The sequence below is a fragment of the Petaurus breviceps genome, unplaced genomic scaffold (genome assembly GCF_028583685.1).
Source record: "Petaurus breviceps papuanus isolate PSGF00001 unplaced genomic scaffold, PetGlider_PUasm1.0 90925, whole genome shotgun sequence".
Classification (NCBI taxonomy): Eukaryota; Metazoa; Chordata; class Mammalia; order Diprotodontia; family Petauridae; genus Petaurus; species Petaurus breviceps.
The window spans coordinates 15,542,615-15,556,562 of record NW_027187380.1 but is presented as its reverse complement, the minus strand read 5'-3'; the positions used below and the strand labels follow the sequence as shown (position 1 = coordinate 15,556,562).

The window sequence follows — 13,948 nt, the reverse complement described above, 5'->3', positions numbered from 1 at the left end:
ATTTCTCTTCCCAATTTTTCCTCCACTTCTCTTATTTGCTTCTTAAGGTCCTCTATGGCCTGTAACCAGCTCGTATTTTCCTTTGAAGCTTTTGGTGCAGGAGTTCTGATTTCACTGTCTTCGTACTATTCCATGCTTTGCTCCCTTTTGTCCCCCAAATAGGAGTCTAATGTTGGAATCTTCTGTCTGCTTTGTTTCCTTTGCCTGGTCATGTCGCCCCTCAGTCACTTGTCCCCTGGGCTTTTTGCCACAGTAGGACTCTGCCACCAGACAGGGGAGCTTTCATCCCAAACGGTGAGGTTTTCTCAGCTGCCGGAGGTATTAGATGGGTGCCATCTCTGAGGTATCCACATGCTCTGGCAAGCTGGACACACACCCCAGGACCTCCACCCTACACTGCAATCCAGATCCAAGCAGGTTAAAGCAAGAGCAATTACCCCTCACACTGGTGCTTGGTCCCCCTACAGGCCAGGAGCTGAAGCTGCCATGTGGCGCTGGCTGGTTGTGCTGGAGTCTCAGGGGCTTCTCGCCCCGGGGGCAAAAGCCACACACTCCCACTTACTGGGTCCCAAATTTCCTCGGCTATAAAATGGGGTTAAAAATAGCACCCACAGGGTTGTTTTGAGGATCAAATGAGATAATATTTGTAAAGCACATGGCAAGTATTTAATAAATGCTGATTCTCCTCCTCTTCCTCTTTCCCTGTATTAAAATCAATTATATCAATCTAGGTAAACCAATCCAGTTGCAGTTTTCTAGGTGCTTCTAGGTCCAAGACAACCATTATAGTGTAAGAACAGGACAAATAATACTGATACTACTAATTATTCTCATTTACATATTGAGAGGTTAAATTATATGGTAGACAGATAGGTAACCTTATTGTCAAGAAAATAGGTTCAAGTCCTGTTCTCTATTAGGTACTAACTCTGTGATCACAGGCAAGTCCCTTTCCACCCCCTAGGTCTCAGGAAACTCTTTAAGACTACAGATTACATAAGAGTTGTAGATCTGATTCCATTGAAACAGTTCCCAGCATTTATGAACTCTTGGGTCTGTCTGGCTCCCCAGCCCCAAGATATAGTATAGCATTTAGCGTATTAGTTTTATTCTTATAACAACCCTATGAGGTAGACAATTCAAGTGTAACTAAATTCATTTTTTAAGATGAGGAAACTGAGGACCAATGTAATTGTGACTTGCCTAAACTCTCATGGGAAATAAGAAGCAGAATTTGAAACCAGCCCCCTTGACTAGGAGCCAAACCTCTTCCACTGAACCCCCAGATAGGTGGGGCTAAGAGGGGCTCCAGGGGTTCCCTGTATGGCACTGGTGGGTGAGCAGTTATTCAGCCCTACACTCTATTAATGGCTTATTGTTTAGATGGGTTTCCTGGCTTAAATAATCTTTAGCAACTCTGGGAAATTATAGCAGAATAGTCTATAACTCTATTTTTAGCTCTGAACCCCCAGCCAGAGAAAGAGCTCTGGCAAAACACTTCAGTGTCAAATTTCTTTCTCTCCTAAATCTATTTCCTTTTCTTCTCCATGGGTGCTCCCCCTCAGCTACCTCTTCCCAACCGAAATCCTAATAAGTACACCTAGACTAGCAAATGCCTAATGGTTAAAACTGTTTTTAAAGACAAAGTAAATGTTTTTCTTTTTCCAAATGCTTTATTAACTTCTGATTTATATCATTCATTTCCGCCAGATTTTGAGTTACAAATTTTCTCCCTGTTTTTCCCCTAGCCACCGCCCCAAAATAGCAGTCCCACCCCTCCTACAATCTGCTCTCTCCTGTATTTTCTCCCATACCCCTTTCAACTTTTCCAGTGGATCTCTATGCCCCAGTGCCTGTATATCTTATTTCCCAATTACATGTAAAGTAGTATTAATAATAGTATATATATATTTGGTAATATTTGATTTTAAAACTTTGAATTGCAGATTCATTGCCTTCCTCCCTTGACGCCCATCCTTAGTGGGAAGATGAGCAGTTCAGTATAGGTTGTACATGTGTGCCTAATGCAAAACAATGACATAGTAGATATATTGTAAAAGACTGACTATATTTCCCTCCCTCCTATCCCATCTCCCACTTGTTCTATTCTCTACTTTGATCCCGTCGCTTTTCAAAAGTGGATGCTCCCAATTTCCCTCCCCCCCAGCCCTCCCTTCCATCATACCCCCTCTCATCCCTTCTCCCCCTACTCTCCTGGAGGGTGAGATACCCTATTTAGTGTGTATTTCATTCCCTCCTCAAGCCAAATCCAAAGGGAATAAAGTTGACCTAGTCCCTTTTGCCTTTCTATTCTTCCCCTCCCTTGTAACCATTTTCCCTTGCCTCTTCTATATGGCCATATACCCTCATATATAGACATATATATTTCTATTCCCTTCAACTACTCAGAAAAGTTTCATAAGTTACAATTATTGTTTTTCCATGTAGGAATGTTAATAGTTCAACTTTGATAAGTTCCTTATGATTTCTTTCCCCTGTTTACCTTCTCATGCTTCTCTTGCTTCTTGTATCTGAATGTCAAATTTTCTATTCAACTCTGGTTTTTTTTTTTTTTTTCACTAAGAATGCTTGAAAGTTCTCTATTCCACTGAATGACCATATTTTCCCCTGAAACATGACACTCAGTTTTGCTGGGTAGGTGACTCTTGGTTTTAATCCCAGCTCCTTTGCCCTCCGGAATATCATATTCCAAAGCCCTTCGACCCCTCAGTGTAGAAGCTGCCAGATCCTGGGTTATCCTGATTGTGTTTCCACAATATTCAAATTGTTTCTTCCTGGCTGCTTGTAATATTCTCTCCTTGATCTGGGGATTCTGGAAACTGGCTATAATATTCTTAGGAGTTTTCTTTTTGGGATCTTTTTCAGGAGGTGATCGGTGGATTCTTTCAACCTCTATTTTGCCCTCTGGTTCTAAAACATCAGGGCAGTTTTCTTTGAGAACTTCCTGGAGGATGATTCCTAGGTTCTTACTTTGATCATGGCTTTCCAATAATGTTTAAATTATCTCTCCTGGATCTATTTTCCAGGTCAGTGGTTTTTCCCATGAGATATTTCACATTGCCTTCTGTTCTTTCATTTGTTTGGATCTGTTTAACAACATCTTGATTTCTCATAAAGTCATTAGCTTCCATTTGCTCCAATCTAATTCTGAAGGAATGATTCTCCTCAGTGAGCTTTTGAGATTCTTTTTCCATCTGGCAAACTTGGCTTCTTAAGGCATTCTTCTCCTCATTGCCTTTTTGAGTCTCTTTTGCCATTTGAGTTAGTCTGTTTTTCAAGGTGTTATTTTCCTCAGTCAGGCTGTTGACTCTCATTTTGTAATTTTTTTGCACCATTCTCATTTCTCTTCCCAATTTTTCCTCCACTTCTCTTATCTGCTTCTTAAGGTCCTCTATGGCCTGAAACCAGCTCGTATTTTCCTTGGAAGCTTTTGGTGCAGGAGTTCTGACTTCACTGTCTTCCTCCTGTTCCATGCTTTGCTCCTTTTTGTCCCCTAAATTGGAGTCTAATGTTGGAATCTTCTGTCTGCTTTGTTTCCTTTGCCTGGTCATGTCGCCCCTCAGTCACTTGACCCCTGGGCTTTTTGCCATAGTAGGACTCTGCCACCAGAAAGGGGAGCTTTCGTCCCAAATGCTGGAGTTTTCTCAGCTGCTGGAGGTATTAGATGGGTGCCTTCCCTGAAGTCTCCACATGCTCTGGCAAGCTGGACACACACCCCAGGACCTCCACCCTACACTGCAATCCAGATCCAAGCAGGTTAAAGCAAGAGCAATTACCCCTCACACTGGTGCTTGGTCCCCCTACAGGCCAGGAGCTGAAGCTGCCATGTGGCGCTGGCTGGTTGTGCTGGAGTCTCAGGGGCTTCTCGCCCCGGGGGCAAAAGCCACACACTCCCACTTACTGGGTCCCAAAGTCCAGACTGCACTGACCTCTCACTTTGTCCTTCGCATCTATGTGTTGATAATTCTGGAAACTGCCACAGCTTCTGCTGATCTGGAGTCCTTCAGGCCTGCAGCTGGTCAGGCCCACCCTGGGGCTAAAGCCTTGGCATGGGGCTGGGCTCAGCTCCCAGAGCGCTGCACTGGCCAATTCCTGCCGGCCTGCCAAGCTGTCCTCAGAGGGAGGTTAGCTTCTCAGTGTCATCTTTTTGGGTTCTGCAGCTCCAAAGTTTGTTCAGAGTCCCCTTTTTACTTGGATTGTGGAAGGTGGAAGCTGGAGCTATGGGGATGACCTGCTTCTACTCCGCCATCTTGACTCCACCCCAACAAATTGGTTTAACAACATGATACCCACTCTCTCTTACTATAGAGATAGAGCAGGAGAGTACTTAGCTGTCACTGATGAATTCAAGGTCAGACAGACTGTGTTCTTGAGTCCTGAAAGAGCTGGTAGATAAGAATGGTGAGTCAGCCATTGTTGACAATCTTTGAAAGACTGTGGAGAATGGGAAAGGCATACAGGGATTGGAGGAGGGCAAGTAAATGTCTTAGTTTCAAAGAAAGGAAGAGAATAGACTCTGCAAACTAGAGGTCAGCCATCTAGATTTAGATCCCTGGCAATCTAGAACATGAAAGGAAGAGGAAATGGTGATCTCAAGGCACAAAGTGAACCACTCAGACAAAGAAACAGCCACCCACCAATGTAACACAATAGTTTACAGAGTGTGTTCACACTTATTACTCTCTGGGTTAGCTTACTCACTCCAACCTACCCTCACACTAGCAGGTCTAGGTTCCCAGAGAAAAATCACACCACATGCTTACACTCAAAACTCTCTTAAGAGTACTAGGAAATAATACTAACAAAAGGAAATACACTCTCTGTACTCACAGCTCTAGCCCTTGAGCTCCCATTAATACATTCTGCATTCCCACAGTAAGAATAGGTTAAGCCAGACTAACTTCATTTCTTTTTTTGATGGGGTCACTAGATCAATACATTATGGGGAAATGATATACATATACGCTGCTTGGATTTTAGAAGAACATTTAACAAAGTCTCTCATGTTGTTTTTGTGAAAATATATAGAAATGTGGGCTAGAGTATAGTACAACTTAGTAGATTCAGAACTGGATAAATGGTCAGACCCAAGAGTAGCCATTAATGGGTTCAGTGTTAACTTGGGAGGAAGTCTCCAATGGAATGTTTCAGTATCTAGGCTAGGAAGGAAGGAGGCATCTCCTATGTGCCACCTACTGTACTAAATGCTATACAACATTATCTCAGTTGATTCTCATAGCAACTGTGAGAGGTAGGTGCTATTATGATGATCCCCATTTTGCAAGTGAGGATACTGTGCATAAGTGACTTGCCCAAGGTCATATAGCTACTAAATTCCTGAGGCTGGATTTGAAATCAGGTCTTTCTGATTTCAAGTACAGCAATTTATCCACTTCATTACCTAGCTGGTTTTGGGCTATTTACTATTGTTTATCAATAACTTGGATAAAGGTAGAGGTGGTGTGCTTATTAAATTTGCAGATGAAACAAAAAAGGGAGGGATAAGTTACACACTGGATGACAATCAGGATGAAAAAAATAACAGATTAGAATACTGGGCTGCATTAATAACATGACATTTAATAGAAAGAAATGTAAAATTTGACATGAGGGTTCAAATAGTCAACTTCACAAGTACAGGATGGGGAGGTTTAACTAGGCAGCAGGTTGATAAGATCTGGGGATTTTAATTGACTGCAAGCTCACTATTAGTCAAGAGTGTGATAACAGCCAAAGAAGCTAATGTAATCTTAGGCTACATTGAGAGGACTAATCCTGGACTAAAGAGGTGACAGTCCCAATATACAATGCCCTGATTGGATTTTATCTGAAACATGGTATTCAGTTCTGGTACCATGTTTTGGGCAGCTAGGTGATGCTATAGTGGATACAGTACCAGGCCTGGAGTCAGAAGGATTCATCTTCCTGAATTCAAATCTGGCCTCAGATACTTACTAGCTGTGTGATGCTGGGCAAATCACTTCACCCTGTTTGCATCAGTTTCTGCTGCAAAATGAGCTGGATAAGAAAATGGCAAACCACTACAGCAACTCTGACAAGAAAACCCCAAATAAGGTCACAAAGAGTTGGACACAATTAAGAAACAAGTGAATACCACCACCACCACCACATTTTAGGAAACACATTGATAACGTGGAAGGCATCCCAGAAGAGAGGAATCAGGAAGGTGACTGGAGATCACCCCATATGAGGATAGAGTAAAAGAAATGGGATAGACTTAGGGGGAATGTGATAGCTCTCTTCAACCATGTTAAAGGCTAACATAGAAGACAATCCACTTTGGTAGCCTGTATTTGCTCCAGTAGGGAGCCCCCCAGAGAGTTTGAAGGCCTCTGTGGTCCTGTTGATAGCTCCTAACCCCTCACCCATAGGAAGAGGCAACGTGGGAGGGAAGTGGCAGATGTGAGGAGGAGGTAGTGAGGGGAAATTGAGTCTCTGGTAGAGGCAATTGGTTATTGGTCTGGGACTGGTTCAGGGCATGGGTGTAGTCATATTGTGGTAAGGAACTAGTGGAGGACTGTCAGACTGTGAGGAATAACCATGCACCCCCTTCCCATGTTAGCACCCTCATTGTCCTTCCTTCATTTCTTTGTTCTAGTTCAGCTCTGCTTGTCAGACTGACCCCAGAGAGAAGAAATAGGAAAAAATGAATAGACATTGCATATTTAGGCTCCATTTAAGGAAAAACCCAAGAAACGAAGCTACCCCAAAGCTTCAAAGGCCAGAGGATCACAGGGTCACAGATTTAGAAGTAGAAAGGAGTTTAGAGGTCATTGATTCTAATCCCCTTGATGAGGCCAGGGGTTAGATGTAACTTGCTCAGGGTCACTCTGCCAGTATGTGTCCCAGGGCAGTTTCTTCTTCATTTGAAGTCTTTAGTCACAGGCCAGATGACTCTTTGTTGGGTATAGTATAGAGGGAATTCTTGTTCAAGTGTGAGTTGGATTAGAGGGCTTTTAAGGTCTCTTCCTTATCTGAGATTCTGTGATTCTTCTCTCAGGAGGGACTACTATCTTTCCTGCATACTGGAGGTTTCAGAGATGAGGTCTTTGTCCAAGGTAATGGAAAGAAAGGAACAGAGGTTGGTTCCCTCAGCAGTGATGGCAAGTAGGGGCAGGGGACATGACTGCTGAATTCCCAATTGCAGCACTAAAGAGAGCGTTTTAGTTAGAATAGCTGGAATACCAGATCAAACATGTTCTTTTTCCCCCCCTCTCCTTGACATGGAGTAGAAAGTACCTAGCTGAAGGACTGTTCTCTTCCGGAGTCTCTTCCAGAAATAGAAAGCTCCGTGTTCCTAATTTCCTATGAGCTAAGGCTTGGAACACACTTCCCTGACAGGCTTGGCTCAAAAGGATCTTTCCACACACATGCACACATGTACACAGGTTGACACATTCATATGCATTAACTCACATTTTCTCTCCCTCCTCCCTCTCTTTCTCTTTTCTCTGTATCTATTTATATATCTAGATCTACTTCCTCCCTTCTTCCTTTGTTCCCTTCCTCCTTTCTTCCCTCCCCTCTTTCCTTCCTTACTTCCTCTCTGTCTCTTCCCCCACTCTCCTCTCTCTGTCCCTACCACCCCCTCTCTTTGTTTCCCTCCTTCTCTCTACCCCTTTTCCTCAACACTCCCCTGCCTCACTGATGGGTGCAAGTCAACCAGCTCAATGATGCTGCACAGAAGCCACTAAGGTGATGCTGACAGCCACCTGAAATCCATCATTTTAATTCTGGGCATTTCCGCCTTTTGTAATAAGTTGAGGTGCCTTAGCGTTGATTTATGGCCCATTTTTTATTACAGTTGTTGCCCACAATTATTCTAAACTCTCTTTGCTTGACTTGGAATTTCCTTTTGCATCAGTCCCCCTTGCTTCAGAGTAGTCCACTTTTGCCTGTTATACCGGAGGGAGATTTCTGCTATAGAACAGTGACTCCATTTTCCCATTTCATGGCCCACCCAGGGGCTTCTGTTAGGATTCTTAGGCTTCACAGAAAGCCCTTCCATGAAGAACTACTCCTCCCTCCACCCCAGACTCAGCTTAGAGGCGAGGGTCTGTCTTGGCACAGAAAGAGATCTCTACACAGTGAAAATGACAGGTTACGGATAAAAGGCTGGAAAAGCAAAAGAAAGACTAACTCATCCTAAATGCATCAGCAGATTTTGTTTGTTTTGGGTACCATCAAATGACTGTTAGGAATGATGAAGCTCTAGTCTTTGGGTCTTTTTTGGAGTTCCTCCATAGCATCCCCCACTAGTTTGGAAAACAGCAAGTGGAAGGGAAGGTCAGAAGATCTAGAGACGGGTCTTAGTATCCCAGAAGTCATCTAGTCCAACTCAGTCCCTTTTACAGAAAAGGAAACTGAGGCACGGGGAAGTTAACTGACTTGGGTAACCCGGTGATAAGTTGTTGAGGTACTCAATAAAGGTTTAACCAATGGTATTATTCTGCTAAGGAATACCTATGTCAGGAGATTAATGGCATCCTTTAGCAGGATCCACCCCCTGCATTACACTCCTCTCCCAGCCCTAGGAGTTCCTTTAAGGCCATAGAAAAAACTATGGTATTGGCTGGACTAGGAGATATAAAAGACAGACATGAATCAATCTGCAGAGGATGAAAATAAACTTATACTGCAGTAAGCGAGATTTAGGTTAGACATCAGGAAATTTTCTGACTTGAAAGACTATGAAACATAAAAAGGAGGCCAAGTGAAGGCTTTCGTCTTTCCTCTTTTAAGCAAAGTCGAGGAGAGCCACCTTCCTGTGATGATCTAAAAGTAGTTCTCCTGGGTTTCTAGAGAGGTAGATGACTTTAAGGCCTCCTTCTCTACACTTGCCAAAGAGTCTCCAACTCTACTTACATGCCACCTGGACTTCTGTTTGCCGTTGCAGCAGGGCACCCATTCGGTTGCGTACAATGCATCGGTAGAACCCAGCATGGGTACGGTCCAGGCTTGTGATCATGTACCTTCAGGAGAAAAGACAAGGATAGATTCAGATGGCTTTAGTGATACTGTCAGATAAGTTGGGATCCAATGATGAGAAACCCTGATGGTAGGACATCAACCCAATAAACACAGCGTCTGCTAAGTGCCTCCTGTATATAAGGCATTTAAACTGCATCAGCATGGCACTTTGCTCTTCTCTGTCCATTGTATGGGGTCTGGTTCCTCTTGGTTATGGGACTTGGGCTGGGAGAGAAGAGACTCACCTATCATTGGGGTGGGATGCTCCCAAGTTGGTAGCTGGGTGACCACATACTGAACTTTGAGACAGGAAGACCTGAGTTCAAATCCATATTCAGACACTTACTAGGTGTGTGACCTGGGCAAATTCTCTGTCTCAGTTTCCTCATTATAATATTTTGTTCAGTTATTTCTGACTCTTTGTGAACCCATTTGGGTTGTAGTATCTTGGCAAAGATACTACAGTGGTTTGCCATTTCCTTCTCCAGCTCCTTTTACAGATGAGGAAACTGAGGCAAACAGTTAAGTGCCTTGCCCAGAGTCACACAGACAGGAAGTGTCTGAAGCCAGATATGAACTCAGGAAGATAAATCTTCCTGACTCCACTGTACCACCTAATAATATATCATATATGCATATGGACATATATAATATTATACTAAATATATATGCATCTATATTATGATCTACATATAGATCATCATAGTACCTACCTCACAGGATTGTAGGGAGGGTCAAATGAGATAAGATCTGCAAAGTACTTAAAATAACGCCCAGCACATAGTAGGGGTTTATCCTCTCCTTCCATCCCCCCCGCCAAAGGACAATTAAGAATTTGTCTGGTAGCCTATGGAATGATCTATACTATGTGCAAAAAAAATAGTAACACTTTGGCCTCAGGCCCTGGAAGCTTTGCCCAGTGTTCTGACATCCCAGGCATTCATCTGGTGTGTTGAATGGATATTATCCCATGTTGCTATCATTTTTCCAGCAAAGAAATGAGTGGGTGCTTCTCAGCCACTAAACAGAGGAGTGCTCAGTAAATATTAATTGATGATGTGAAGTGACAAGAGAAAAAGCATTTGAATATTTCTCAAAATGCTTTACATCCTTAGAACTTGGGGAAATCTATGGTGGATTTGTATGAAAGCAGAAAGCATCTTTTCAATAATATTTGTTGGCTTTCTCCCTTGTGACTAGCTTCAGATTAGGGAAAGATCTCTTAGGAGACAACACCTGAGAAAGTTTATCTCCCCAAAGGTGTAGCAGAGACTCCTTTAAGATCATCAGTGGAAGAATTAACATATAATAGGCTCTCTCTGCTAAGAAGGGCTGTTAACTATCATCCCAAGAAGGGAAGGATAAATCCTAACAGAGTCCAAATCCATCATTTTACAGATGAGGAAACTGAGGCTTACAGTGGAAGGGGGACTTGGTCAAGCTGACACAGTATATTATAATTTGGATTTCAACCAAGTCTCTTAACTCTTATCCCCTTTCACTGCTTTTCTCTGAGGAAATCTGCCGAGCCATACCTGTGTTTCTTAGACTCTGTGTGTGAATACTAAGGGTGTTCTTGTCCAGGCAGGAGAGGATAGAACTATTTGGCTGCCAGAGCACTTTATTGCTGCCTTCTGCTCCAGTTCTTATCTCTCCTAAGCTCCCATGCACAGAAGTGAGGATCGGAAGATAGGCAGGTCGCCTGAGCTTATTCAAAATTTCCTCTTTTCTCCTGTGAGCAGGCAGCTCTATCCCTAGGCCTTTCATGGGGGCTCAGTGCTGTCCCTTCCCCAGCAGTTTTCCCTAGGAATGAACATGCCAAGAGATGTATAGTTTCTTGGAGATGAGGTGCCATGGTGACTATGTTTGGGAAATGGCTTGGTGCTGCTAATGGGATGTGGAGAGAGAGTGTGGGTGGAAATACTCTAATACTTGAAACCGAATCAAGTTTGGAAAAAGTGCCAGGAACTTAGAGGATCTATGGTGATGCTGTTGATACATAGCTCCAATGAAATTTTAATAGAAGCCGCCAAGATGAAAATCTCTAAGCCCCTTAATAGGAGCCAGAAACAAGGGTAATACCTGCTCTCATGACCTTGCTTCCTTAACTTTCTTCTCAGATCCCTGACTGGAAACTAGTGGTGTAGAGAAATGACACTCTGACCTCTCCAGCTCTAGTAAGGAGAGGGGTAAGAGTATAATCAACCTCGTTTGGCCTGGAAGAGCCCTCTTCTCTCTCTTCCACTTAGCATCATAGATTTAGAGCTGAAAGGTACCTCGGAGACAATCTTGTCCAAAGCCCTCATTTTAGAGATGGGAAAACTTGGGCCTAGAAAGTTTAAGTAGATTTGCCTAAGGGCAGCCAGGTATTAAGTGGAAGAGCTTCCATATGAATCTTTGACTCCAAATCTAGCAGTCTTTCTACTGGCAAATCCAGCCCTCTTGCCGATGGGTCACACATTCTCCCAACCACCCTCCTCTCGTGTCTCTTCACTCTGAGCCCATTTCTCTTTCCTACATGTTTCCTCTGCCTCTGAGGTCTATTTCTGGCCTGGTAGACAAGACTATTTAAAGTAACAGCTTCCACCCACTACCTTCCTCACGAAGGCAAATTCTTTGGATTCAACCCAAAGTGCAATCCTCCCTTCCTCCAGCTTCCAGAGCATGGGGAAGAAACATTTGGCCAACATGGTAGTTTGCAAATATATATTACCACATGCATGCCAAGTAATAAAAATAATAATCCTGATTGTACACAGTATGTTCCCTGCTAGGTCAAAGGGGGCATATTTAGCACAAAATCTTGCTAACTGTGACTCAGGAAAGGGTATTTCTCTTCTGGTAAAGAGCCTCAGGGCTGTGAGAAGAAGCCATCCTAGTTAGGTGGTACAGTGGATGAAATATCAGGCCTGGAATCAAGAAGACCTGAGTTCAAATATGGTCTTAGACACTGAGGTAGCTGTGTGACCTTAGGCAATTCACTTAACCTGTTTGCCTCAGTTTCCTCCTTCATAAAATGGGGGAGAATAATAGCATCTACCTCCTGGGGTTTTTGTGAGCATCAAATGAGATGATAAATATAAAAAGCTTAAAAAAGCCTGGCATATCCAATCAGTTGTTTTTCAGTCATGTCTTATTCTTCACCTGTCTGGGCTTTTCTTGGCAAAGATACTGGAGTGAGGGTGGCTAGGTGGTGTAGTGAATAGAGCACCAGCCCTGCGGTCAGGAGGACCTGAGTTCAAATCCAGCCTCAGACACTTAACACAAAAACTAGCTGTGTGACCTTGGGCAAGTAATTTAACCCCGATTGCCCTCCAAAAAAAAAAAAAAGCAAAATACTGGAATGGTTTACCATTTCCTTCTCCAGATCATTTTACAGATGAGGAAACTGAGGCAAACAGGATTAAGTGACTTGCCCAGGGTCACATAACTAGTGTCTTTTTTAAAAACACATTTGGAGTTTAGCTCTTGCCTTGCCACTGCAAATATACAAACATCTTTGCTTAACAAGTCTTTTGGTCCATTCCTTTGCCTCCAAGAAGTGAATTGCTTCTCCCTGGCCTTCAATGGAAATGCTATAACACCTCTTGGTTATGGAATAGCTTCTATGTTGATCTTCTTCTTGATAGGGAATTCTTATGCCCAACCTGAATCTCTCATACATAAATTTAAGTCTCTGTCCCTTTGCCCTGCCCTGTATGAGACTGGTATGAAAATGGAATTATGGAACCTCTTAGTTATCATGTTCAACAACCTTTCTTGCCCCCATCCACCTTGAACCTCCAGTCATTGCCATCCCATACTTGAAACTCTCTCCTCTCCTCTCTTGGCTTTTCTTGAGGATGAGCTCTCCTGGCTCACCTCCTACTTCTGCGTATCCCTTCTATCTCCTCTGTAGTTTCTTCTTTCTCCTCCTGCCTTTAATGTCCCCTCCATCCCTATGGAGATATCTCTGACGCTTCTGACTTTAGCCCTCTTATCTACTTTCTTTGCATAGTGACTTCCAAGTCTAGTGTTTCAACTTTTCTCTTAAGCTCCAATGCCACATCTCAAAATATACCCCAGATTCTCCTACCTGGTTGTCCCAGACCATTATTCTCCAAGTTACTCAGGTTCAAAATCTTGCTTTTCCCAAACTCCACAATTATCAGTGCTTGTATCTCCCTCTCAGCAGTGTTTTTGTGTACTTTTTCTGCACATATGCAGTAGTTTACAAGATCTTTGAGGGCAGGGTTTGTTTTCGTTTTTGTCTTTGAATCCCTAGCTACCTCAAACATAACAGAAGATTAAATAAAAATACTTAGTGAATTGGAGTTATCTTCAATTTCTCCCTGTCTTTCACTGTGCATGTTAATTCAGGGGACATTGATTCTACTTTTATAGAATCTCTCTTCTATTTCCACTTTCACATCCCATCAGCTCCCTTTTTGGACTCTCTTAAGAGCCTCTGGTTTCTCTGCCTCTTTCAGTCTGTTGGACTGTAATGCGAATGTAAATTTTAAAGATCTTCCCTGCCCCTAGGCTAAAGTGCACCAGAAGCCTGGGGAGGGAGGCTTGTTTTTCAGAAGATACTTTTTGATTGGCCAGTGGGTCAAAAAGGTTGTTACATTCTCTGAGCCAGGAGAAGGCTATATAAGCACTGATGTGTAGCTTTGTTTTGGGACTCACTTTGAGAAGTGTTCTGTGATTTGATCTGAATTCTGGGAAGCCGTTGTTGAGAGTCCCCCGGCTTTGAAAAACCCAGAATGTGGAAACCCAGATGTTGACTGGGTATGGATGTAATGGTTGGACAGTTTGGAAATCTGTCTACTTGATGTTTTTGTCTTGATAATTATGCCTGTATACTTTGAGGTTCAGGGTGCTGACCTTTTCTCCTGAACAAAGTAAATGATATATGTCTGACTGATTAAAGTAAGCTTGTTAACCCATTTTGAGT

The 13,948-nt window shown here is 43.0% G+C and overlaps 1 protein-coding gene across 1 annotated transcript in view; it reads right to left on the bottom strand.

The window, feature by feature from the left end:
• SDK2 (sidekick cell adhesion molecule 2) overlaps nucleotides 1-13,948 on the bottom strand; it is a 479,875-nt gene that overhangs the window by 196,894 nt on the left and 269,033 nt on the right. Inside the window, exon 3 of the mRNA XM_069076864.1 lies at nucleotides 8,908-9,014. Within this exon, the coding sequence (XP_068932965.1) occupies nucleotides 8,908-9,014 (107 nt within the window). The remainder of the gene's footprint in view (nucleotides 1-8,907; nucleotides 9,015-13,948) is intronic.